Consider the following 27143-nt stretch of genomic DNA (forward strand, 5'->3'; position numbering starts at 1 on the left):
TTACTTACAAAATACTGCTGGTTAAAATTTGCACACTAGAGTTCTAATATATTTACGCACCGTTTTACACATTGAAACTTGGTTCGCACTTGTGTGATCACCGGGCGCCGTAGGATGTGTGTTGGCGAATTTTGTTTCTCTTTGCTCCTCTCAGCAACCAAACTGGACTGGTCTTGGTAGAGAAAGTTTACCATAAGGCAAAAGATGAAAAGTTTATGGTACTTTGTGGTGCTGGTACTTTCAACCCTTTCCCAGTGCATTGACTGTATAGGTAGACTGTGTGTTGTACTTAACTCTAGATAATCAATCATATTCAATCATTTTCAGTCATATTCAATCATATTCAGTCATGTTCAGTCATATTCAATCATATTCAGTAATATTCAATCATATTTAATCATATTCAGTCATATTCAATCATATTAAATCATATTCAGCCATATTCAATCACATTCAGTCATATTCAATCATATTCAGTCATATTCAGTCATATTCAATCATATTCAGGTAAAATCACGACATAGCTTCGGAAATTATTGGGTAATGTTTATTGAGTTTCGGTAACATTCTTTACTGTAAACCATAGTTTATTTGACCGTTGAAATAAAAAATAGAGTCAAGTGCATTAAATTATTGTTTTAACTTAATTTAATGTTTAATTGACAAAAAGTTGGCAACAAATAGTAAATTTAAATATTATTAATCGAGTGTAATAAGTAATTTTTTTTTATGAAACACAGAAAAACCTGCAGAAGATTTGCGACAACTAGCTCTAGTTCTGTTAGTAAAATAAGACGATTTGATTTACTAAAGTTAAAGTAATAAGAAGAACTAGAACAATGTTTAGTAGCAGCAATAACTAGCACATACACTTAAAATAATTAGAAATACAAAATAATTAGCAAAACAGTATTTAAAATGCAACTAAAATCAATCCTTGCACATTTTTAAACATTATGTATTAAAAATAATATGGCGGCAAATAAATGATGGTTTACAGTATTTCCGGTGGTTTCCGGAACGGCTCGACAGACTACGCCATGGTTTTACTGTTGTTTTTTTTTACTGCTGTACAGTTCCGGAATAATAACCGACGCTATATCGTGATTTTACCCATATTCAATCATAATCTATCATTATTATCATTTCTTCATCATCTCGCTTTTCTGTGATCTGTTTTAAAATGACCCAGCATAAAGGACAAGTATTAAATGATTGCTAATATAATAAAACAAAAACCATTTTAAAATTATATGGAACTAGCCGTCCCGGCCAGGCCCTGCTCTGGCTTCTGTGAAAAACCTTTCCGTTAAAGACCATTACCTGTGTGTTTAGTAATCATCATAAACCCGGCATTGCCCACCCAAACCACAACCAACCAAAACAACAAAACGCAAACATAACGCTAACACAATTAGAAATACAAACGAAAACAAAAACCTAACAACAAACCCAACCACAACCACAAACACCAATACAAACACAAAGAAAAAACAAACGAAAACAAAAACCTAACAACAAACCCAACCACAAACACCAATACCAAAAAAAAAACAACGAAAAAGCAAACGAAAACAAACCAAATCCAAACGCAAAACCAACCAAAAACACAAATACAAACCCAAACAAAAAAAAAAAACAAAAACGAAAAAAGAAAGAACAAAAACGAACCAAATCAAAACGCAACCACTAACGCAAACCCACCTAAACACAAAGAAAACACTAACGCGAACATAAACGCCCGGGGCAGAATCGCCTGTTTTAGCTTAATAAACGACTATAGTACCCCAACTTATTCATAGTTTTTGCACTCACTTAAACGAACGCGCCTGTTTCAATTTAATGAACAATTATAATACTCCAAGCTTATCCGTAAAATACCTAAAACATTTGCACTTGATCAATCCCCGCTAATTATGTAATTATTTTTTTCCCAACACCAAAACAAAGTAATTAAAAAGTAAATGCTTTTCAACTAATGCAATGATTTCATAAAGGGAAGTAATTGTGTTTTGCCTAATTTATCAAAGGGAAGTAAGCGCTATAGGACTAAATAAAAACATAATTAGAATTTTTGTAAAAGATGATATTTTTTTTAAAACTTGTGTTTAATGAACATGCCGACAATTATTACTATAATTTGAAAAATGAAAATGATTTCCCAACACTTTTAATAGTAATTTTTTAACTCATAAATTTAGACAAACGCGCACGATAATTGATCTAACACTTAAATCCGTAGAAATGCCAACGACAAACATATGCGTTACAGAATTGAGCTTTATATATTAGATAAAAAGGGCGATTTCTATATATCAGGTCTATTCCTTGTTTATTACTTGAATAGAAAGCAGAGAAAGGTCGTTATTCAATCTTGAATTTACTGTTTAAACTAAGAACATTTTGTTTGCAGGAGACACAATTGAAACTGTTTCCGAGACATTTTTATAAACTTTTAGTCTATTTTGTCAGTGTTGGGTAACTTAGTATTTTAACACTTAGTGTGCTAGTGTTTGTGTTTAAACCAAGTGTTAATTGTATCGTGTGTTAGTGTTGTTTTAAAACTAAACGTTAAAATACCGTGTGCTAGTGTTTGAGTTAAAACTAAACCTTAAAATACCGCGTGCTAGTGTTTGTGTTAAAACTGAACGTTAAAATACCGTGTGCTTGTGTTTGTGTTAAAACTGAACGTTAAAATACCGCGTGCTAGTGTTTGTGTTAAAACTGAACGTTAAAATACCGTGTGCTAGTGTTTGTGTTAAAACTAAACGTTAAAATACCGTGTGCTAGTGTTTGAGTTAAAACTAAACGTTAAAATACCGTGTGCTAGTGTTTGTGTTAAAACTAAACGTTAAAATACCGTGTGCTAGTGTTTGTGTTAAAACTAAACGTTAAAATACCGTGTGCTAGTGTTTGTGTTAAAACTAAACGTTAAAATACCGTGTGCTAGTGTTTGTGTTAAAACTAAACGTTAAAATACCGTGTGCTAGTGTTTGAGTTAAAACTGAACGTTGAAATACCGTGTGCTAGTGTTTGAGTTAAAACGGAACGTTAAAATACCGTGTGCTAGTGTTGTTTTAAAAGTAAGCGTTTACATACCGTGTGGAAGTGTTGTTTTAAAACTTAGTGTTAAAATACTTTTTTTTGTTTCCAATTACAGCATTACACGTACGGTTTCCATTACTGTTGGAATGAACTCTTATGGTTGAAAAAGTTAAAATTAATAGTAACTGATATTTTTTTTTACCAGAACTTGTAAAATCTGCTGATCTGGACCACTTAAAACTTTCTGGTTACGAGGAGATTTGTGCCTCAGATTGTGTCAATACTGGAAACATAACGGCCTTTTTTGGGTATCCCCGTTACATCAAATATTATCGGATTACTGGCATAAAGGTTTTCGTCATGTACTCTGCAGAGGGCAACCAGTTATACCCAACCAACGGCTGGAAAGCGGTAGGTCTTACTTATGGAAATAATTTCATGCTGTCGTCATTAACTTAGTTTATTAAAACAGTTAAAGACCTAGACTGACAACCCGAGTGTCTCGAGATCGAATCCGGGTTGAAATCAGTGGAACGTCCCTGAGCAACCATCTCTGATAGCAGAAGTGTATAGGCTAGTTAGTATATAAGTATATAACTATTATAAGTTAGGAGTAGGATATTTTGAACTTATATATATATATATATATATATATATATATATATATATATATATATATATATATATATATATATACATATATATATATATATACATATATATATATATATATATATATATATATATATATATATATATATATATATATATATATATATATATATATATATATATATATATATACATATATATATATGGCAAACAACTCCTCCCAAGACAATATCGAACGGGTGGTGTGGTAAATGTGATGTAGAGTGAGCATGATAAGCGTTCCGTGTATGTCTGTAGGTAGGTAAATTGTGTACAGTTTGAGTATGGAAGGGGTAGATACAGTAAGGTAGTTTGAAGATGAGAGGATGAAATGTGACGCAGGGCCGGAACTACAGTGCCGCCAGGGGGGGGGGCAAGCCTTTTAGGGGCCCACAAACGACCATAATTAAATTTTTTTAATAGTTAAAAAATTATTTTCTTGTAAAAAAAATCAACAACAGATCTACAACATTAACTTAGTTTATTAAAACAGTTAAAGACCTAGACTGACAAAAAAAAATTGATCTACTACAGTAGTGATGTTCTACAGTAGCTATTACACGCTGTTTCGTAGAGGGAAAAATATATGGGCTACATGAGTTGTCGTGTGAAAGATAGGCAAACGTTCAAACCACTTTTATGACTTATTTCCCTTTTTTAAATAGTCAAATATGTGTGTTCTTAAGAAACTTTTAATAGAACTGCACTAAACAAATTAAAAAGCAATTACTTCACTAAATTATTATTTAAAAAAAAACATAATAAAGAATGATATAGTATGAAAAGGAAATGTATTAAAAACTAATAAGTTAAATACAAATAAACATAAAAATAAACATATGGCGAGAAACCATGACGCATATAAAGCTTTCATGCTTCATATTCTTTTGACCGACTTGTAATGAAGGAAGTATTATGTCAAACATTAAAACAGAGAGTTTCAAAGCATTGTTATAACATAACTTTTCCGTTTGCTTAAAATTTGTATAATTTTAATTCTCGGTAATCCCAATTTTTTTTTCAGCTCTACTTAAAAACTCAAATCCCCCCCCCCCCCCCGTCCCCTCAGCCAACCACGCACGCCGAAAAAAAAAATATTCCTTGAATCATCATTTAATTACACATTTGCATTTTCATTTTCAGGTTGGTTTTTAATTTTTATTTCTTCTTTATATTTAGACGTTTTGTATTAGATCTATGTATAAGTAAACCATCTTAAATGAATGAAAGCAGGCTACAAGTAAGAAAGAAATATTACTATTGTAAATCTGTATCAGTCCTCACAAGCCGATGATGAAAACTGTAATACTGAAGCGAACACACAACTGACGATATAAATTACGTGTCTGAGGCGAAAAAAAAAAAAAAAAAAAAAAATTACACAACCCCCACCCCCTCTGTGAATAATTTCCCCTCCACATCTCACCCGGACTCCTGTCACTTGCATTTGACCTTCACCCCCTTTACTGTTATGCCTTCCAATTTTGTATAATCACATACATGACATCTTGTAAATATTCATTGTGTACATTTGCAAAACCTTTCCTTTTCATTTGATGTTTGAAATATGCAAAGAATTTGATGTTAATGTACTTGTATTAAATTGCAAATAAAAGTATTTAAAAAATAAATAAATAAAAAAAATTCAAAGCAGACTAATATCACTCACACAAATGATGTGTTGCTGTAACAAGTTTTAATTAATAATTAAAAATAAAAACTAAGAATTCTAATTTTTCCAAATTTTGAACAATCGTGTATTGAATATTCTATGTTCGTATTTTCTTATTTTGTTTGGAGAAGTTGTGCGTATGGAAGGATATGTATAGCATGACATTGTATGGATGGGAGGTGTAAAAACGTGCTACTGTGTGGAGATGTGTGGGAATGTAAGTACTCTACTTGAGGAAGTCTGTGTGTTGAAGAGGCGAATAACGTAACAAATTAAATGTTTGAGTGATAACAACATTGTTGTTTTGAGAATCGAAAGTTAAATAACCTTAGGTACTAAGTTTTATTAAATTAAAACGGTGAATTACTTTTTCGTATATTCGTAGGTATGTTTATCTCTCATACCTAATATAATATATACTGTGTCGTAAAAGCATTTCAATAATCCGGGAACAGTTAGCCTGAAATCTATACCTAACTTTCAGAAATAATCACACTCCACTGGTGTTTTGTTTTTAAAGTCATCCTTTTCAAAGCCAAGCGATAATAAACAGAACAATGCCAGTTGTGGTATTAAGGCATATGCGCCAGTGTTCCTGGTGTACGTTCTGTGATTTTCACGCAGTCGAGATGAGAAATTTGTTTAACTAACTAACCCCCCCCCCCCCCCACCCATTCGGCAATTTAAAAGAAAGGCAAATATCATTTAAAAGTTTGCCAATCTTTTACACAAAAAATATTTTGTGTAAATGTTTTAAATATTTTACCCCGGGGAGCGTAGGTTAGTGACGGTGGAATATAGATATTTCTCAACCAAGACACGATGCTCGACAATTACAATTTTGTATTGTCGGGTGTGGGTCCCCCTTAATGTTCTGTGGGTCCCGACGTGGCGGGGTTAAGTGGTAGGGTAGTTCCCCCAACGGTGCTGTTGGTAACTATTAGATGCCTCCTGAAATAAAACTTGAACCCCCACCCCCACCCTTCCTTTCACCCAAAACTAATACACGTTTCAAAGCGTACTACCTTTATATTATACGTAATTTTTTTTCTGAAAATTCCTCTAGATAGAGTAATTATTTAAATTAACAATCTTTAAAATGATATTCTCATGTTTATTTTTCAGTATTGCAATATGAATGTCCACTACCACGGAAATGGGAAGGTTACATGTTATAGAGATAAATTTCCATGCTGGTGCTTTGACAAAGATGGAAGATCAAGGATGAAGTTTTTCCCTTTACAATACCCAGCCTTCTATCAGATTCAGGTTCAATATGAAGGACAGAGCATCTACACCAGATACTTACAAAGTAGCAATTGGTTTCATCATAAGCAAACTCCAGGTAAGTTCAAGGCTGAAATATAAGTAACTTGTTACAACAAACCATTCACTGCTTAATGGGTTTGCTGTATCATACTAAAAAACATACATCGCACATCCATACATGCATTTGTTATTATAGAAAGAGAGAGACAACGTGAGGTGAAAAAAGAGGGGTGTGGGGGTGTGGTGGGATGTATTGGACAGCGATGATGCTGATAATATTGAATGGTTTCATCAAAGGGAAATGCTAATGATATTGAATGGTTTCATCAAAGGGATATGATATTGAATGATTTCACCAAAGGGAGATACTAATGATATTAAATGGTTTCATCAAAGGGAGATACTAATGATATTGAATGGTTTCATCAAAAGGAGATTCTAATGATATTGAATGGTTTCATCAAAGGGAGATGCTAATGATATTGAATGGTTTCATCAATGGGAGATGCTAATAATATTGAATGGTTTCACCAAAGCGAGATACTAATGATATTGAATGGTTTCATCAAAGGGAAATGCTAATGATATTGAATGGTTTCATCAAAGGGAGATGATGCTAATGATATTGAATGGTTTCATCAAAGGGAGATACTAATGATATTGAATGGTTTCATCAAAGGGAGATACTAATGATATTGAATGGTTTCATCAAAGGGAGAAGCTAATGATATTGAATGGTTTCATCAAAGGGAGAGGATGCTAATGATATTGAATGGTTTCATCAAAGGGAGATGCTAATGATATTGAATGGTTTCATCGAAGGGAGATGCTGATGATATTGAATGGTTTCATCAAAGGGAGATGCTAATGATATTGAATGGTTTCATCAAAGGGAGATGCTAATAATATTGAATGGTTTCACCAAAGCGAGATACTAATGATATTGAATGGTTTCATCAAAGGGAGATGCTAATGATATTGAATGGTTTCATCAAAGGGAGAAGCTAATGATATTGAATGGTTTCATCAAAGGGAGATGATGCTAATGATATTGAATGGTTTCATCAAAGGGAGATACTAATGATATTGAATGGTTTCATCAAAGAGAGATGCTAATGATATTGAATGGTTTCATCAAAGGGAGAGGATGCTAATGATATTGATTGGTTTCATCAAAGGGAGATGCTAATGATATTAAATGGTTTCATCAAAGGGAGATGCTGATGATAAAGACTGATCACATAGAATCGGTAAAGGGAAACAACTGGAACAAAACTCTAATTTATTATAAAGATTGCTACCGATTACGTTCCTTAAGCTTTAGGACGATTTTGACACGTCTTGTGATTTAATCGACAGAGATGGATCAATACGCTAATTTATATTCGACATCCAAGGCAAAATTAGACAGTTGCCATTAGCACTCAAGCGACACCGTCTATTCAGGTATGTGATATATTTGCCTATTTGGAACGTTATATAGGGCCTATTCAGATGCCTGCTATCATTATACATAGACATATATTAACAAAAGTAAAACACAAAAGCCTAATAAAAATACCATTTTACTTTCAGTATGGGTAAACAATAACATGTTACTTTCAGTGTGGGTAAACGATAAACATTTTACTTTCAGTATGGGTAAACGCTAACATTTTACTTTTAGTATGGTTAAACGATAACATTTTACTTTCAGTATGGGTAAACGATAACATTTTACTTTTAGTATGGTTAAACGATAACATTTTACTTTCAGTATAGGTAAACAATAACAGTTTCATTTCAATACTGGTTAAACAATAACATTTTACTTTCAGTATGGGTAAACGATAACATTTTACTTTTAGTATGAATAAATGATACCATTTTACTTTCAGTATGGGTAAACGATAACATTTTACTTTCAGCACGGGTAAACGATAACATTTTACTTTCAGTATGGGTAAACGCTAACATTTTACTTTAAGTACGGGCAACGATAACATTTTATTTTCAGTATGGGTAAACGATACAATTTTACTTTCAGTACGGGTAAACGATAACATTTTACTTTTAGTATGGGTAAACGATAACATTTTACTTTCAGTATGGGTAAACAATAACAGTTTCATTTCAGTATGGGTAAACAATAACATTTTACTTCCAGTATGGGTAAACGATAACATTTTACTTTCAGTACAGGTAAACGATAACATTTTGTTTTCAGTATGGGTAAACGATAACATTTTATTTTTAGTATGGGTAAACGATAACATTTTACTTTCAGTATGGGTTAACGATAACATTTTACTTCCAGTTTGGGTAAACGATAACATTTTACTTTCAGTATTGGTGAACGATAACATTTTATTTTCAGTATGGGTAAACGATAACATTTTATTTTTAGTATGGGTAAACGATAACATTTTACTTCCAGTATGGGTAAACGATAACATTTTACTTTCAGTACGGGTAAACGATAACATTTTAGACATCCTAATGTTGCAAACACGCCTATGTCCATTTGATTTACTCAACCGTATATATCCAGTAGATTTAACAAACTGCATATATCCATTCAGTTTTACCAACCCGCATATATCCATTTGATTAACCAACCAGCATATATCCATTTGATTTAACAAACTGCATATATCCATTCAATTTTTTTTACCAACCCGAATATATCCATTAGATTTCACCAACCTACAGGACTGTCATGTATTTTACGGCTAATCTCCTTTTTTCATGTATTCCACAGAGAGTAGTTTTTCCTTGAACTGAGCCTTGTCAGAACCAGTCACCTGATCAACCATGTTAGACACACATTCTATTCCAGTTTGTTTTTCAAACGTATGTTTAAAAAAAAAATGTACGGTAATAACGAGGAACAAAAACGCGAATTGATTTAGTTCATGTACACGGAAGATTTTAATTTTTGCAAAATGTTTTTTTGGTTGCTAATTATGCTCTAGTAACAATTAGCTAGTATAACCATTAATTGTTTTTTTTACTGTTATTTTAGTTAAATTTTTACCTTTTGAGACAAGTTGTCTGTGTGGTTATAGAAAGGTAATTTAAATTAATGGTTGCTTTTACAATATTGGTTTTAAATTGTAATTAAGTCATATTAAGATTTTAATAAAATATGAATGATTCTAATTTAATTTTATGTTTAAGCGTTAAATGTTTTAACATTGAGCGACACTTTGACTAATTAAAAACAATAATTAAAGATATGAAAGATCTATTAAGTTTTTTAACTAAAATGTCATTAACTTATAATTAAGAATTAATATTATCCTATTTTAGAGATGTTATATTTAAATTTTAATTGTTTTAACATTGTGTGCAAAATTTGTCTAATTAAAAATAATATAGAAGAAAAAAAAGATCTTTTTAAGTTCTTTGAATGGCGTTTCATTAAAATATGTCTTTAACTTTTAATTAAGAACTAATATTATTGTATGTTAATAAATATTCATATTTACATTATTTCACACTTTTTTACTTTCTCGTATATACGAAGTATAGAGAAAGTATTGTAATCGTGCCAAAAAAAAAAATCGAGATTTTTACAAATCTCCACGTTTTACATCTCACTGATACGGAAAAACATAGTTTTGCAATCTTGTCCGTATGTCTGTGTGTCTGTCTGTGTGTCTGTGTGTGTGTGTGTGTGTGTGTAAACACGATAACTTGAGTACCGTTACAGCTAGGTTGATGAAATTTCATATATAAGTATTTCATCAAAATCGTAGATCCATATCAACTTTTGAGTGATTTCCGATAACCGGAAGTGGTAGTTTTTCTACTTTGAATTTTTCAAAAGCCTGTAACTTGAGTATAATTTCAGATAGATAAATGAAATTTCACAGGTAAGTAAAAGATCTAATTCTCTACCTTCTGTCAAATTTTGAATAATTTGCGTTGAACGGAAGTACTAACTTACGCTATTTCCGATTTCTCAAAAACGCATTTAAATTTATAAAGTGCTAATAATATTGCGCACTATTATGCACATCTTTATTTGGCGTATTTAAAATGGATTAAAAATCATGTCTATAGCCCGAGTTCCCATCCCCTGTTATTTTATATAAGAATATTCGAGAAAGTTTAGGGGAGATCACTCCCGGTTTATTATATTTTAACATTGTGCGACAGTTTTTTGTAGTAAAAATAATATAAACATCTTTCAAGTTCTTTGAATTGTGTGAAAACTGTTTTCTTAAACAGTATAACTAAATAAGGATGTGCTTTGAGTAGAAAATGAGGAATCTAAGTGTGCTGTGTGCTTCACATACATCTGATTGCACGAAATCTTAAGTGTGTGGTTATCCAGAGTAGTGTAATTTGCGTTGTGTGTTCTTATAAATTATTTCACTGTTGCACGGAACGTTTTTTTTTTAAATTTTTTCAGTTGAATATTTTCATTTATACTTCATTATGTAAATAATGGTCCAGTAGTTTTGTTCACTCATTAATATTCAAAGACATAACTAGAATAAACGTAACAGATTCACAGACGCTAAAATGTGTTGTCTTAGCGTAAAGATTTTGACTATTGTCTCTTACATGAGTCGAAGAGTGACACGGAAAATAATAATTTTCAGTATACATTATAATTATTATTTATAGATATTGAACAAAAATGTTCGTTGTCATAGTTTCACTAGAGATATTTTGTTAAAAGGTAACAAGAAGTTTAAAATTTCACTGTTGGGAAGACGTAGGGTGTCTAGTTGACCAAAATATTTACATATTGTTGATATAGAATAGATACATATTTTATGTCATGGTAAAAAGTAAGTATACACTGCTATAGATCGCAACATATAGTCCCATTGTATTCTTTACGAAAGAACTTGTCTGATACATAAGAAGATGTAGTTTAATCTTTAGTATATAACGAAGGCTTAACTTCTATTCATTTAACTTCCAAGAAATTGTAGTAAAAAAATTTTTTTTATTGATAATATTGTTAAAGTGGTAATAGAAATATCAGAGACGATCAGGCACGCATATAACACCTGATGTATCCATCTTAATTTCACCGAGTAGACATTACATAACGACACTGTTTTAGTAGTTATAGATACTACATTATTCAGTGTCGTAATTTGAATTTGAGCCCATTAGGCTGTGCTGTAGTACTTGACGAAGACGGCAAACATGTCAGCAATAGCCACATCGCCGTTGGTCCAGTTCTGAGGTTCATTCTGCCTGGAATATTTGAAAACTGGGAACGTTCTGGACTGTTCCCAAGGGCAAATACCGTTGGTTCTGTCCACGGCGACGAACCAGCCTTTGTCTTCTGGACATCCATTGTAGTTACTGTTGATGAAGAAGGTCCTGGTCAGTTCTGGCCTGACGTCCCCTTCAATGGAGAAGTAGTTGGTGGCGTCTGTCTTGATTTGTTTCCAAGTGGCGAACAGAACTCTGGACTGGTCGAACCAGCTGATGGAGGTAGAGTCTTGACCGTCAAACAAAATGTCGCCCACTCTGGTGTAGTTGGAGTACACGATGAAGGCGACCTCCTTAATTCTGTCCCAGTTGTCGAAGACTTCGGAGTTCCTGTAGTGGTTGTTGCAGGGTAGGGGGGCGGTGACCTAACATAAAATTAATATGTGAATAAGGCGAAGTTTCAATAAACTATTTTGTAACAATACGGTAGAAAAATCAAATTAATTTAACTCTTTTTTCTAATTTTGACAAAGGAGGTAATTTAAAAATACATTAAACTCAAGCTAATAAAAAATGTGAATGCAAATATACGTTCGTCATAGAAGGAATTAGTGTTGCAATAATATAATTAGCAAAATGTGAATGCAAATTATTCGGATGTGTAAGAGGAAATTATTGTTTGAAAATAATGATTTGCATGGATTGATAAAAGGCAATATTTTATTTATTTTATTCACTAAATGTAGGCCCTACTGTTTATTACTAAGACTTATAATTTTTAATCAACTATTCAGCACTATCACGTTCATTAGGTGCGCAGCGGTTTTAGTTATGAAACTTTATTGTAAATTTTTAAAATTTAAAGTAGCCTACTGGAAAAAGAATGCGTGAATGGATAAAGTGAAATATTGTAGGTAAAACACGGATATTTTAAATACTGCCTATTATTTATACTGTTTACTAATTATTATTCTATCTTTCGGTTTGCGGACAAGCTAGGGGTTTTATAGGAGAGGCGGGGGGGGGGGGGGGCATATGTCCCCGGGTGCCGACCTTAGGGGGCGCCAAAGTTGGTTGGAAAAAATATGCGAGGGGGGGGTGGAAATCGAAAGTTTTTTTTTTGGGGGGGGGGGGGACAGGGGTGCAAATCGAAAGTTTGAGGGGGGTGCAAATCACCGGAAAGGGCGCGATTTGGCGCTACGGACTAGACTGTGAGCAATATGCCTTTATGATTGCATTTAAATTGTGTTTATGTTATGAGTGTTGTGTTTGTTTTTTCGTTTGTGTTTTTTTTTTTGCGTTCGTTTCTGTTGTGTTTAGTTTTGTTCTGTTCCCAAGTTGGTACATTTAAAAAAGATTTACCGTGGCGGAGCACGGGATGCAGCTAGTATATATATATATATATATATATATATATATATATATATATATATATATATATATATATATATATATATATATATATGAAATTGTGGTTACCTTGTTCCTCAATTGGCTGCTCTCTGCTTCCAGATATCCTACCACAGTTTCCAGAGATGCCACCCGTTTGTTCTGATTATAGCAGCAGTTCTCTAACGCAGCCGTTTTGGTTTCCAGCTCTTTTGTCTTCTTGGCCAGTTCTTTAACTAATTCTTCATTAGCCGAAAGTCTCTTTTCAATCTTTACAATAACATCTACCAACTCATTCACAATCGGTTCACGGACTTGAACAGTCAGATTTCCAGTTAGCATGACTCCATGGTTGTCAGCTGTCAAACCGTTAATGTTACAGGTGTAAGTTCCGGCTTGCTGCTGATCTGGGTTAGACCAGGTCAGGGAAAGATAACCCATGACTGGTGAAGTAGTGAAGGTTACGTCCCCTGCAACACTAACTGTTTGAAAATCGCTGTAAGCTGTGGCTGGATTACAAGCTGAGACTGAGGCTATTACCTCACTATCTTCTAACGATTAGAAATAAAAAAAAACCCGTTAATTTATTTATTAAATTACATTGACAAAGTGAAAAAGGAGTTAAGATATAAATGACAAAAATAAGAAATTCACATTAAAATATCACACTATATAAAGTATTACTAAGTAAAATAGTAGATCTAGAATTTATAATTAAGTAAACTATTTTATTGACATTATATTTTACCTCGGGTAATTGTTATTGACAATATATTTTTAAACTGGGTGCTCATTTCTTTAATGGACTGTAGCAAAAAAAAAACAAGGCAGATAGATGATTTATTACTTTCTCGTTTACAGAGTTTAGATGAAATATTGTAATTGTACACAAAAATCACATGAAATTTTGACAGTTTTCACCGTTTTGTTTTGCAGTACTTCATCATATTCGGAGTATATGGAACTTATTTTAAACTGGCAAAATTTCTAAATCCAGATTTATCAAATTGTCTGCGTTTACGCGTAATCGAGACAGAAAACTGGGCTTTGCAATTCAGTATTTAAATTTACTAGCCTTGGAAAGCACAAGAACTACTCTAAGATCAACCGAGTCATAGTAGCACAAATGCTGACCTGTAGAATGTTCGCTGCTGTCATACAATCAATCAAAAATGGATTTTTAAAGTAATTAGAATACATATAATTTAATTAAATATGCCGGCTTACCTCCAAAGAACAGTTGACCTTGAGAGTGGGAGTCAAGGCTGTTGTGATGGCTGAGGTCGACGCTTGGAACACCATCTTAGAACCTGTAGAGATTTAGCAAAATGTTATTATTGAAAAAAATATTTAAATCTGATTTATCTTAGAAATGATTATACATTCGGTATAAATGGAATTAGTTTAACGGCATTAAATTTAGGCTTTTAATTTGAGTTGTAAGTATAATGACGACAGTTCACATAAAAAATGATATGTCATTTAGAATCAGCCCATGTAAAAGTCTGTACTTACCAAATGTTAATGACATTGATAAACAGCCTGCCACAATGTAGATTGCAGAACGTTGAATCATTTTAAAGGCTCCTAGATTTAAACAACAAAGAACGTATGCTGACAAAAACAATTTATATTCAAATATATTCTCAAGTAAATTTTTTGTCATAAATTATTTTCCAATTAGGAACAAACCGTTTTTTTTTATGCACTTGATGGTTTTACAAAAAAATTGTAAAATGAATAATGCTAATACAAATTATAATTTTCAAAAATATCTAACTGGACAATGGTTCCATTTCATCTGTGCTTTACAAAGCTCTGATTTCTTTAGTACGAATTATCACATGTTTCCGTATGAGAAAGACTGGGTGCCTTGAAGAACAGGACATGGATAAACAAAGATGGCCAGATTAACTTGTAAGCTCTTTATCCTTCACCGGAGGATTCAACATTTCATGTAGGCTACAACTAGAAACATCTGACTAATGCGTCCGTTTTAACTAGAAACTTGCAACTATTTCACTATAAGCAAATAATTGATGAGAGCGGTCAACTTGAAAAGTATGCCAACATTGTGTGAAATGTCAACACACCCTTGGCTTACTCTGAACACCAAATCATACTTACATTAGGGGGACATTTAGAAGAAGTTTCAAAGCAGCTCCTTATTACTTTTTCCACAACGATATAATATTACATGTTTTAATAAACCGGGAGTGATCTCCCCTAAACTTTCTCGAATATTCTTATACGAGAAAAATGGCCCGTTGAGGAAGGGTACAACGGGCGCTAGGCTGATAGTGCTGTCTCTTTTCTCTAAACTAAAACCAACCCACCCCCCACACACCACCCCCCACCCCCACACACCACCCCCACCCCCCCACACAAACACCACCCCGCCACACACCGCCCCCCACCCCCCACCCTCCACCCCCCCCCCAAAAAAAAAAACATGTCTACCGTCCCATTCAACGAAATATAATTATATACTTTTTCCAGTGTCCGCCCCCTCCCAGAAAATTCTACCCCCGCCCCCGAAAATTTCAAGTACCCCCACCCCTCTCCGGGGAGGAAAAAGTCTGAAAGAAACACTGAAACCAACCCACCCCCCACACACCACCCCCCCACCCCCACACATCTTCCCCCCCCCCCCACACACACCCCCCCCCACCCCTCCACCCCCCCCCCCCAAAAAAAAACATGACTACCGTCCCATTCAACGAAATATAATTATATACTTTTTCCAGTGTCCGCCCCCTCCCAGAAAATTCTACCCCCGCCCCCGAAAATTTCAAGTACCCCCACCCCTCTCCGGGGAGGAAAAAGTCTGAAAGAAACACTGGTGTCGCGCTTAGCCACTACCCGAAGAATTGCATTAAAGAAATTGCAAGAAAACCACTTTTTAGATTAGTCACATTAATTAGGCGGTAATTTTATTATAGAGTATCGATGAGGAAATTTCTTTTGAGTTGGGGAGGGGGGGGGGGGCTCAGACGTTCTTACGCGGGGGTGGGGCTTCGCCCCTACCCGAAGAATTGTATGAAAGAAACTCTTCACGCAAACCACTTAGATTAGACCAAATTGCCTTGGTATTGAATGTTTACTCGATAATCAATGACGTCATATTAATGTGTGTACTATCCGGCTTGAGATTATTTTCTACTCTGTGCGCTAAATGTGTCGACGTCATACTTCGTTTTTCGAATTACTATGCATGTTTTTATTTTCCTTGTGTTTTCTCTAGAGCGTTCTTGTCAGACAGATAGATAGATAGATAGATAGATAGATAGATAGATAGATAGATAGATAGATAGATAGATAGATAGATAGATAGATAGATAGATAGATAGATAGATAGATAGATAGATAGATAGATAGATAGATAGATAGATAGATAGATAGATAGATAGATAGATAGATAGATAGATAGATAGACAGACAGCGAAACTATTATTATAGACGAGAAAAATGGCCCGTTGAGGAAGAGTACAACGGGCGCTAGGCTGATAGTGCTGTCTCTTTTCTCTAAACTAAAACCAACCCACCCCGCCACCCCCCACCCCCCACCCCCACACACCACCCCCCACCCCCACACACCACCCCCCACCCCCCCCCCACACAACACCCCCCCCACACCGCCCCCCACCCCCACCCCACCCCCCCCCACCCCCCCCAAAACATGTCTACCGTCCCATTCAACGAAATATAATTATATACTTTTTCCAGTGTCCGCCCCCTCCCAGAAAATTCTACCCCCGCCCCCGAAAATTTCAAGTACCCCCACCCCTCTCCGGGGAGGAAAAAGTCTGAAAGAAACACTGGTGTCGCGCTTAGCCACTACCCGAAGAATTGCATTAAAGAAATTGCAAGAAAACCACTTTTTAGATTAGTCACATTAATTAGGCGGTAATTTTATTATAGAGTATCGATGAGGAAATTTCTTTTGAGTTGGGGAGGGGGGGGGGGGGGGGGGGCTCAGACGTTCTTACGCGGGGGTGGGGCTTCGCCCCTACCCGAAGAATTGTATGAAAGAAACTCTTCACGCAAACCACTTAGATAAGACAAAATTTCCTTTTTATTCAATGTTTACTCTCCGGTTTGAGATTATTTTCTACTCTGTGCTAAATGTGTCGACGTCATACTTCGTTTTTCGAAATACTATGCATGTTTTTAAATTGCTTGTGTTTTCTCTAGAGCGTTCTTGTCAGACAGAGCGTTCTTGTCAGATAGATAGACAGACAGCGAAACTATTAGTATTATAATAAAACAACAGGGGATAGGAACTCGGGATATAGATCTAGTTATGATTTTTAATCCATTTTAAATACTTAAACTTTTTAAAATAGAATAGAATCTCATAGAAAAAAGTATTGCGCACCAAGCGAACGCCGAATAAAGATGTTCATAATGGTGCGCAATATTATTAGTACTTTATAAATTTATATGCGTTTTTGAGAAATCGGAAATAGCGTAAATTAGTACTTCCCGTCAACGGAAATTACTCAAAATTTAACAGAAGGTAGAGAATTACATCTTTTACTTACAGGTGAAATATCATTTATCTATCTGAAATAGTATTCAAGTTATAGGCTTTTGAAAAATTCAAAGTAGAAAAAGTACCACTTCCGGTTATCGGAAATCGCTCAAAAGTTGATACGGATCTACGATTTTGATAAAATACTTATATATGAAATTTCATCAACCTTGCTGTAACGGTACTCAAGTTATCGTGTTTACACACACACACAGAGACACACACACACACACACACAGACATACGGACAAGATTGCAAAATTATGTTTTTCCGTATCAGTGAGGTGTAAAACGTCGAGATTTGTAAAAATCTCGAATATTTTTTTTGCACGATTACAAGACTTTCTCTATACTACGTATATACGAGAAAGTAAAAAAGCTGAAACAGCTACTTACAGATTCAATCTTTTTGTGTGTCTTTGTTGTTTAAGTCAATATGGAAAGATTATGACCGCGTAGTAACAGAGCAGCATCCAAGTAAAGAAATGATAAACACGATCTTGTTGAAGTAACTATTTACTAACCATATCCGTGTTTGAATAAGAAATGAAAATATATCTTCACTTACTAGACAGACATCTGATAATGATACAATTAAAAGATATAATTTAAACAACGTAAACAGGATGCCATGTGGACCCGTGTATAACTGGATGTTATGATGGTAGGTGGAGTGTTGTGTGAAACACGCCACTTGACATCACACACACGCACACACACAAACACACACACACACGCACGCACACACACACACTGTCTCTCTCACACGAACAACTCACGCAGGCACGCACGCAAGTACGAGAATGTAAAAAAAAAACTGCTTTAGTTACATTAAAACTTGTTTAAAACTCTATTTCCGTGGGAACACAATAACTTTAATAATCTGTTTTAGTTATTAAGTTGATAGAATTTCATCTATAAGTGTAACATTGAATACTTAGATCATTATAAGTTTCAAATGATAAAAATGTATGCCATGTAGAAGCAAAACTGTACTTTAAAGAGGGAAGAAATAAACTTCAGTAAAAACAATTAGGCGTGGTTTTAAAATATAATAAAAGAAACTTGAAAAACTTAAAAAATTCATTAAAAAACGTTTTAATAACAAGCTTTTATTACTAATGCACTAAAAAGTAGAAAATAAATTATACACTACTATTTAAATTACTATAAAGAAAAGCGTGGGTCACTTTAGTACTTTAGTACCTATTGGATACCTTTACTAATATTTGAGAAGAGACCCACGCTTTTCTTTATAGTAATTTAAATAGTAGTGTATAATTTATTTTCTACTTTTTAGTGCATTAGTAATAAAAGCTTGTTATTAAAACGTTTTTTAATGAATTTTTTTTCAGTACTTTACATGTTTTATTTACAATAGTGTTACATGACTAAAAACCATTGCGCGTCTATTGAACGTGATGGCGCAGCTATTAAACTTGATGGCGCAGCTATTGAACGTGATGACGCGTGTGGTGTGGTTGGATAGACATGCCTATTGATTCGGTCCAAATATTAATTAATTAATAAAAAATTAATTAGGCATCCAATTAAGTCAAATTTAGTTTCAGATTGCATTGTCTTCATGTCTTGACCCACGTGCCAACTGTGAATCGTATCGGTCAAGTAGAACTGTCCGAATTTTCACTCCTGCGTTTCTATCTAGACTGACGACTGACGACAGACTGACGAGGAAGTGAGTTAAATAAAAGCTTGTAAAAAAATTCATAAAAAAACGTTTTAATAACAAGCTTTTATGTACTAATGCACTAAAAAGTAGAAAATAAATTATACAATAGTATTTAAATTACTATAAAGAAAAGCGTGGGTCACTTTAGTATCTATTGGATACCTTTACTAATGTTAAGGAAGACACCCACGCTTTTCTTTATAGTAATTTAAATAGTAGTGTATAGTTTATTTTCTACTTTTTAGTGCATTAGTACATAAAAGCTTGTTATTAAAACGTTTTTTTATGAATTTTTTTTTCAGTACTTTACATGTTTTATTTACAATAGAGTTACATGACTAAAAACCATTGCGCGCCTACTGAACGTGATGGCGCAGCCATTGAACGTGATGGCGCAGCTATTGAACGAGATGACGCGTGTGGTGTGGTTGGATAGACATGGCTTCTAATTCGGCCCAAATTTTAATTAATTCATAAAAAATAAATCAGGCATCCAATTAAGTCAAATTTAATTTCAGATTGCATTGTCTTCATGTCTTGACCCACGTGTCACATGTGAATCGTATCGGTCAAGTAGAAGTGACCGAATTTTCACTCCAGCGTTTCGATCTAGACTGACGACTGACGACAGACTGACGACTGACGAGGAAGTGAGTTAAATAAAAGCTTGTAAAAATAAAAAGCTTTTAAATGTTCTGAAAATTAAAATGTAAAAAAATCGCTTTAAAAAAAGCATTTGCAAAACTAAGTTTTTCTGACTCATGGAGGTGTAAATCGTCGAGATTTGTGAAATTTTCCATTTCGATTTTTCGCACGCTTACAATACTTCCCCTGTAGGGCCTACAGTAATAAAAAGTAATAAAAAGCTTATGCTTATGGTTTTAAAATATAATAAAAGAAACTTGAAAAACTTAGAAATAAAAGCTTTTAAATGTTCCGAAAATAAAAATGTAAAAAAAAAATCGCTAAAAAAAAGCATTTGTCTGTATATCTGTCTGACTGTCCGTGAACACGATAACTTGAGTACCGTTTCAGTTATGTAGACGAAATTTTTTGTATAGGTATTATATCAAATTTGTAGTTATGTATAATCTTTTGAACGGTTTTTGGTAAAAAATAAGTAATAAACTGTATTCGCATTCTTTTGGCATATTGTGGATAATTTTCGGTAACCGCAAGTGGTACTTTACTCTATTTCCGTTTTAAGAATATAACTTACGCTCTATTTCAGGTAATTAGAAAAATCTTATACTTGGATTATTTTCAATTTCTAGTGACTTCTGATAACCGTATATAAGTTATAATTTAATTTATTTCTGGAAAATTTAAACGTAGGTATAATATTTTAAAGCTTTGATTTTGTCAAATTTGAGTGATTTCCGGTGAACAGAAGTATTACTTTACGCTATTTCCGATTTCTGAATAAAGATCACTTCTACAGGACCGATTTCTTCTAAACTTGTCACATGTCTAGACTCGATGACAATGAGCTGTGACATAACATTTTACGGAATTAGATGTTAAAATACAAATTAATTAATATTTCCTTTTAAAAGTTAAAAGTATATATTTTCTATATAAATTCCATTTCGTTGGGGGGGGGGGGGGGGCGTAAGACTTTCTTCGGATGTCATTGGCATCAAGTGTACATCTGATAACGATTGGCTCATCGAGAAGGTGACACCTCTTAAGGTCATGTCGAAGAAATAAATAAATGTGTCCTTTAGATAATAGTTTTTAGTTGACTTGTTGTTATGCTGCAGATAATGAATGTAAAAAATATTTCTTACAAGTTATTAAAATATTATAGCCTGAGACTAAATGTAAAGTTGGGTGGTGCTTGTGTTGAGATATTGAATAGATTTATAAACATGTCTGTATAGAACCAGAGCCCACAATACCCAGATGGCATTTTGATTCTGTCATCAGCTACCGTCCTAGAAAAAGAGACTATATGTCACTATGAACAGTTGGTGTCCACTTATGTTTTCAGGTTTAAAAAGCAGACACACTCGGATTAAGGAAGAGAAACAAAATATTTCACACACAAAAAAAGACAAAAAAAACAAACTTTTAGAAATACACAAAAGCTTTTCTAAATATTATTTAGTAAACTTTTATACATTGCTAAATTTATACTTTCCGTAACCATACATAAAGTATTTAAAACTTAGCATGAAGTTTCCTTACGATATAAACTATGTTCGGAACTACCATTATAGCATTCTATTGCTATGTGCATTGTTTAGAAAATTTCAAAGTTACCTCCAGATTGGTCTGACTTTAAAAAATTCTAAAAATTTCAAATTTTGTTACTATAAAAATCTGGTATTTCCAGCCATAGATCATGTTATGCATCTCTTTGCTAATTTAAAGGAAAAAGAAGGCTTAAATGTTGGAAAACTTCAGCCCTCGTTTTCTAATTAAAAAAAAATGTTGCATCATACATTGACTTTCTTTTAAGTTCTGTTTTATCAATGAAAGCAACCACGTAAACACTGCACACGTTTAAATAACAGAAAAGAAACTATTGACGCATCGAAAGCTAATTAAACACTTCATTTCGGAGTTAAAATTTTAGACTTTGGTTGAATCAAAAAGAATGACTGACGCCAATTTGACAGAGAACACATAACATCTTAAAAAAAATAGAAACAAAAACGTACAGTTGCAATTTTTTTGTTTAATGCAAATAAGATATATGTTATTTTTTTGCTAAATATGAGTGGCGAGATTTTATTAAAAAAAGACTGTTGGAATAAAAATTACATATAAATGTTACTAAAATAAACGTAAATAGCCAAAAGTGTAGTTCAGGTGTTATAATTTCTTGACCTGAAGAAAAACGACATACATTTTTTTACTATTGTAATGTAATCGAATTTAATGTAAAAGCATATAAGATTAGTGAATTTGATGGATTGATAAATGGACGGATAGATGAATGAATGGATGGGTGAGTGAATGGCTGTTTTATTGGATGGTTAAATGGTGGATAGATGGCTCAAAATTATCAGGTAGAAAGTACATATGCATAGTACATAAAAAACATGACAAATGTATTTACCTTTAATTTTTCAAAGCAATCCAGTAAATACCCATGTTATATATAGCTGAAGACTCCCAGGTTTCACAAAGTAGAATGAACCCCTTTGTTGTAACCTCATCTACCTGTATGTAATATCTGGTTTGTCCCCAGGCACTCGTTGTATCGGCATGGATGACTGAAATAAAAACTGTGGGAGGAGAGTCGAACCCGGAGCGAAAATTTAAGCGGGAGGTTGATCTTCTTCTGCCACTTTTCATCCACTGATACTCATTGGAGTTTCCACAATAATGGTAGCCAGTCTCGATTCTCATTGCTTGCTTCCTTAGATTGCTATTGAGCTCAGATATTTTCTTATCCATCCATGTCTCACCAGCACGTAGCTTTTGGATCTGGTTTTCAGATATATTCACCCGATAGTTTATCTTGGATACCATCTCTGATAGCTCATCCACAGATTTTGCGCTAGCCTTTTTATCCGCATTTGTCAGCCTTTCTATCTCTTTTTGGGAATCGTCCATCCTTTTGGTCAGTTTGGACATCATATCCAACACGTCGTTTAAAGATGTCTGGCTGTCCACTTCTTCACAAGAACTAAGATCTTTCTCTGACGTGTCAACCCTTTCGTTAAGCTGCATGATCATATCGTACAGTTCTTCAACGCTCGGCCGTCGAGCTGTAATGGTAATGGCTTTGTTCACCGCATGTTCCCCGGTAACAAAGGTAATGCTACAGGTGTAGTTCCCTGCCTGCATAGTGTCGGCGGTCGACCAGTGCAGGTCAAGGTAACCATCGCGATATCTCAGTTCGCCCTCAACGCTGAGTGTCTGGTGGTCTTTGTGGATCTGAGGATCATCGTAGGCAGAGATTGTAGCAATCACATCGTTCCCTGAAATAATGATAATGATAATAATAATAATAATAATAATAATAATAATAATAATAATAATAATAATAATAATAATAATAATAATAAAAATAATAATAATAATAATAATAATAATAATAATAATAATAATATTTATAATAATATTTATAATAATATTTATAATAATATTTATAATAATAATAATAATAATAATAATAATAATAATAATAATAATAATAATAATAATAATAATAATAATAATAGTAATAATAGTAATAATAATAATAGTAATAATATAATATTTTATTTTCATTATTATTATTTAAATCTCTTTTTTGGTCCCACAATGGTAATGACGAGTTTATTATATATATATATATATATATATATATATATATATATATATATATATATATATATATATATATATATATATATATATATATATATATATTTTTTTTTTTATTAAACATTCTACTCACCTCGACTGACAGTAATTGATCTGACACTTCGTGCACGACCAGTGATTAAAGTTAAATTCTCAGGATCCTGGTCAAATAGATAGCATACAAAACAAATTATGTTAGCCTTACATAGAAACATACACAGACTGTAAAGAAAAACACATATCTATATTTAGACAAGAATAAATAAGTTGCCTTCAGTAGTGAACAGAGAATGGAAGACGTCTCCCCCATTCCCTTCAAGCTTTTAAATAAACTGAAAAAAAGAAAATCAAACTAATTTACTTTCTCTAATAAAAGCTTTGGTCGCTAATGAGATCTTTTACATATTTTATCAATAAAAGTTTTTTTAATTAAAGTTTGCAATTAAAAGCTTGTCGCTATAAAGCGTTTTGTTTTAAAAATAATTGTTTTATTTAAACAACCGCTGTCAATGTGCACAAAAAAGTATTTAGTTCTTTGTTTGTATTTGGGCCCTTCTGCCCCCCCCCCCCACCCCTTCACCCAGCATTACTAAGTCTGGCAGAATGTTAGTTCCGCCCTTGGTTGCGTTATTATGTTTTAGGAGGTAAGGATCCCTCAGTCTTCATGCCCACCCAGCCCCCACCCCCACCACCCCTGTTTTGTTGAAGACAGAGTACTATGGACCTTTTGCAATACCTAACTGTTTAGGAAAGTAAATGATACTGGTCATAACGCTTACCACACATTGACCAGACTATCAATATATATATATATATATATATATATATATATATATATATATATATATATATAAAAGTACATATACAACTGTATTGGAATTTATAACGTAGCATTACCTTGAGTTTACATTTTAGGTTCAGTGACTCTTTCAAGTGGGGTGCTATTATCGACGTGGATGAAGTCAGTTCTAGTTCAAAAGCTTAAAGTAAAATTCAATTAATCTATAATTGGATAAAGTGACTTAGATGTTTTTATTTTCAAAAGCCCCACACCCGTAAACATACCCAACATAGATCACATAGTTTTGTGTTGAAAATTTAAAATACGCTGAATACGTTTACTATTGTATAAAGACAGCTAGCTCATTATTTAAATCAGTAAACCATTTATCAAAATTTCTTAGAGTAAAATATGCTCCCAAAATAACTACATGAGTAATTTGTTTTTTTTTCGTCCAGTTCATATAATAATTTTCTTGCTGTTTTAATCATTTGGAACAGATAAGCAAACATATGATAACTGAATACGTTTTGTAAGAAATAAGAAAATTATATTCTATTTTGTTGTACGATTTCTGAATATGTAAGAGATCTTATGAAAGCTTCCATTGAACCTGTTCCTTGATTAAATTCATCAATGGATGAGTTTTGTAACGCACCTACTTGTTCTGTTGTACTGACCTTCATTGGTTCTTGTGCTTAAGTATAGCACTACAAACAGGAAAACTCGGTGATGGTACATGATGTCTTGGGACTTAAAGAGATGTAACACAATTCTTAAAAAAGAAAATAAGGTTAACATTTGTTCGTAATATTACCAAAATAAACACGAAATATTTGTGTTTACAAGATAGAAAAAAATATAGTTTCAAGTTTTTCAGTGTCAGTTGAAGCTTGAAGATAAAATAAATGAACAATTAATATCTGATATTGATACAAAAATGATGGAAAAATCTACCAAAGTTTAATGCATTGATGTGCTAGTCTAAAGCATAAATATGTCTGATGGGGAAGCCTAGTCGAAAAAAAATATCAAATTTAATTTAGCGTCACAATTTCAATCTTTGACGTGTTCACGAGCGGTAAGAATCAAGACGGCGTATTGTTGTCATAATAACTTTACCATCCCATGTCATAATGTTTACCGTAAGGACTTTTTGATTCGCATGAACACATGTTGAACCCAGCTCATCTTCTACCTAGCAACTAGAAATACAGACACTAAGTCTGAAAGATAGCGGAGCAACTGTGCCACACGACCGTCGTATCAGAGAGGCAGGCAGAGAAAACATTCTTGTCTAGTTAGAGCGTTGAAATTAAAGTGAATGTCTCATGTGGCGAAATTTTCTGGAGGGAGCAAGCTTATTCTATAATTTGCCGTATCTCATGGTTGACTTTATATTGAATACCAGGACAAAGTAAAAATAAGTTTGTTCTTTCTATTTAAATTCCTACGTGTTCAATATGTGACTTATGACTTTGAGAATGGCGTCGACTATTCATTGACAGAGAGACACTCCCGTTTTGTCACTGACACCTACGACTAGCACACCGCGCAGTAAAATGTTAACATTTTGATTAATAATATAAAGAGCGGATATACCATTCCAAACAAACATGGAATAAGACTGTTTGAAATAGAAATTACTTACATGAAATGTTTTCTCAAGACTTTGGTACCAGGTAGTTCACTAAGTGTGAAGCAACCCAGCGAGTGTGAAATCAATGGCATAAAGTCTTGCTTATATGCATCGCACCTCAACCTCTCAACCAATGAGAACGTCTAATTTAGTTCCTTTACTCCACTCACGTTACCAAGAAAAGATCTATGTCCTGGTTCTTGTGAACGCTTAACTGCTCACCCAGGTCAGCACGTGCAAATTGGTTTAAGTCGAAAGGTTGGATCCGTGACGCAACAATGCAGTCACTTTTGAACAGGTTAGACTAACCCTTCTGCCTTCTAATTCACCCTATGTATGTGAGGTTCATAGGTCACAGCATTAAACAAGAGAGTTGAGGTCGTGTCACTAAACAGTTAGAAGTTCGAGAAAGTGTTTCTTCCAGACTTTTTTCTCCGGGAGGGGGGGGGGGGGGCACTTTATTTTCGGCAGGGGGGGGGGGGCACTGGTCAAAGTATATGTATTCTATACAAATTCCATTTCGTTCGGGGGTGGGGGGGGGTTGGGCGGTAGACTTCCTTCGGTGGGGGGAGGGGGGGGGGCTGAGCTCCCGTGAAGAGATGCCTGGAAGAAACTCTTGTTAGAGAAAATACAAATTAGTCCCGGGAATAAAGGGTGCAAACTGGTAGGATATAAAGAAGACAAAAATTATTCTATTCTATTGATTTGAAACGAAGATTATGACACATACATGGGTTTAAAAGCTAATTTAATCATTACCAGTGATAAGCAAAATGCGCCTCCACAGTCTCCAAACGGGGTTCTTTTGTAAACGGAACGAAAATTTAAAGGATTTTTATTTCGAGTTAACTGAAGATAAAAATATTACTAGAGATGCAACCATTTTTACAAACATAATGCAGTTAGTATTAATAATAATTTTTTCAATTTATTGTCGACGGATAATGTTACGTATTGATGAAGCTAATTGCTAGTTAGTGTAGAACACGTCATTTTTCTCCCAATTTG

At 33.7% G+C, this 27143-nt stretch overlaps 3 protein-coding genes across 5 annotated transcripts; 1 reads left to right on the forward strand and 2 right to left on the reverse strand.

Moving 5' to 3' along the window:
* The first annotated feature begins 126 nt into the window (after positions 1-126).
* LOC131940088 (uncharacterized) lies at positions 127-9982 on the forward strand. 2 transcript variants are annotated; one of them, XM_059298666.1, is made up of 5 exons: positions 127-271; positions 3251-3456; positions 6494-6713; positions 7997-8083; positions 9378-9982. In XM_059298666.1, exons 1-4 carry the CDS (start codon positions 205-207, stop codon positions 8056-8058), a joined length of 555 nt encoding a protein of 184 aa, XP_059154649.1. In that variant the 5' UTR covers positions 127-204; the 3' UTR covers positions 8059-8083; positions 9378-9982. The 2 variants fall into 2 exon arrangements, with proteins under 2 accessions (XP_059154649.1, XP_059154650.1); XM_059298667.1 differs by lacking the exon at positions 7997-8083.
* A 1513-nt stretch (positions 9983-11495) lies between these two features.
* On the reverse strand, positions 11496-18410 carry LOC131940008 (uncharacterized). Of its 2 annotated transcripts, none has more exons than XM_059298544.1 (6): positions 18292-18410; positions 14705-14776; positions 14417-14499; positions 13938-13995; positions 13280-13740; positions 11496-12225 (listed from the first exon to the last, which is right to left on the reverse strand). In XM_059298544.1, the coding sequence occupies exons 2-6, from the start codon at positions 14763-14765 to the stop codon at positions 11752-11754; spliced, it is 1137 nt and encodes a 378-aa protein (XP_059154527.1). In that variant the 5' UTR covers positions 14766-14776; positions 18292-18410; the 3' UTR covers positions 11496-11751. The 2 variants fall into 2 exon arrangements, with proteins under 2 accessions (XP_059154527.1, XP_059154526.1); XM_059298543.1 differs by lacking the exon at positions 18292-18410 and adding an exon at positions 18120-18280 and having other exon boundaries at positions 11497-12225.
* Positions 18411-22178: 3768 nt separating this feature from the next.
* On the reverse strand, positions 22179-26255 carry LOC131940121 (uncharacterized). The gene is made up of 6 exons (XM_059298699.1): positions 26148-26255; positions 25177-25271; positions 24613-24695; positions 23810-23876; positions 22481-23348; positions 22179-22248 (listed from the first exon to the last, which is right to left on the reverse strand). Exons 1-5 carry the CDS (start codon positions 26225-26227, stop codon positions 22483-22485), a joined length of 1191 nt encoding a protein of 396 aa, XP_059154682.1. The 5' UTR covers positions 26228-26255; the 3' UTR covers positions 22179-22248; positions 22481-22482.
* Positions 26256-27143: the final 888 nt, after the last annotated feature.

This window comes from Physella acuta, unplaced genomic scaffold, assembly GCF_028476545.2.
Source record: "Physella acuta isolate Inbredline_101_S28 unplaced genomic scaffold, ASM2847654v3 ptg000308l, whole genome shotgun sequence".
NCBI classification, from domain to species: Eukaryota; Metazoa; Mollusca; class Gastropoda; family Physidae; genus Physella; species Physella acuta.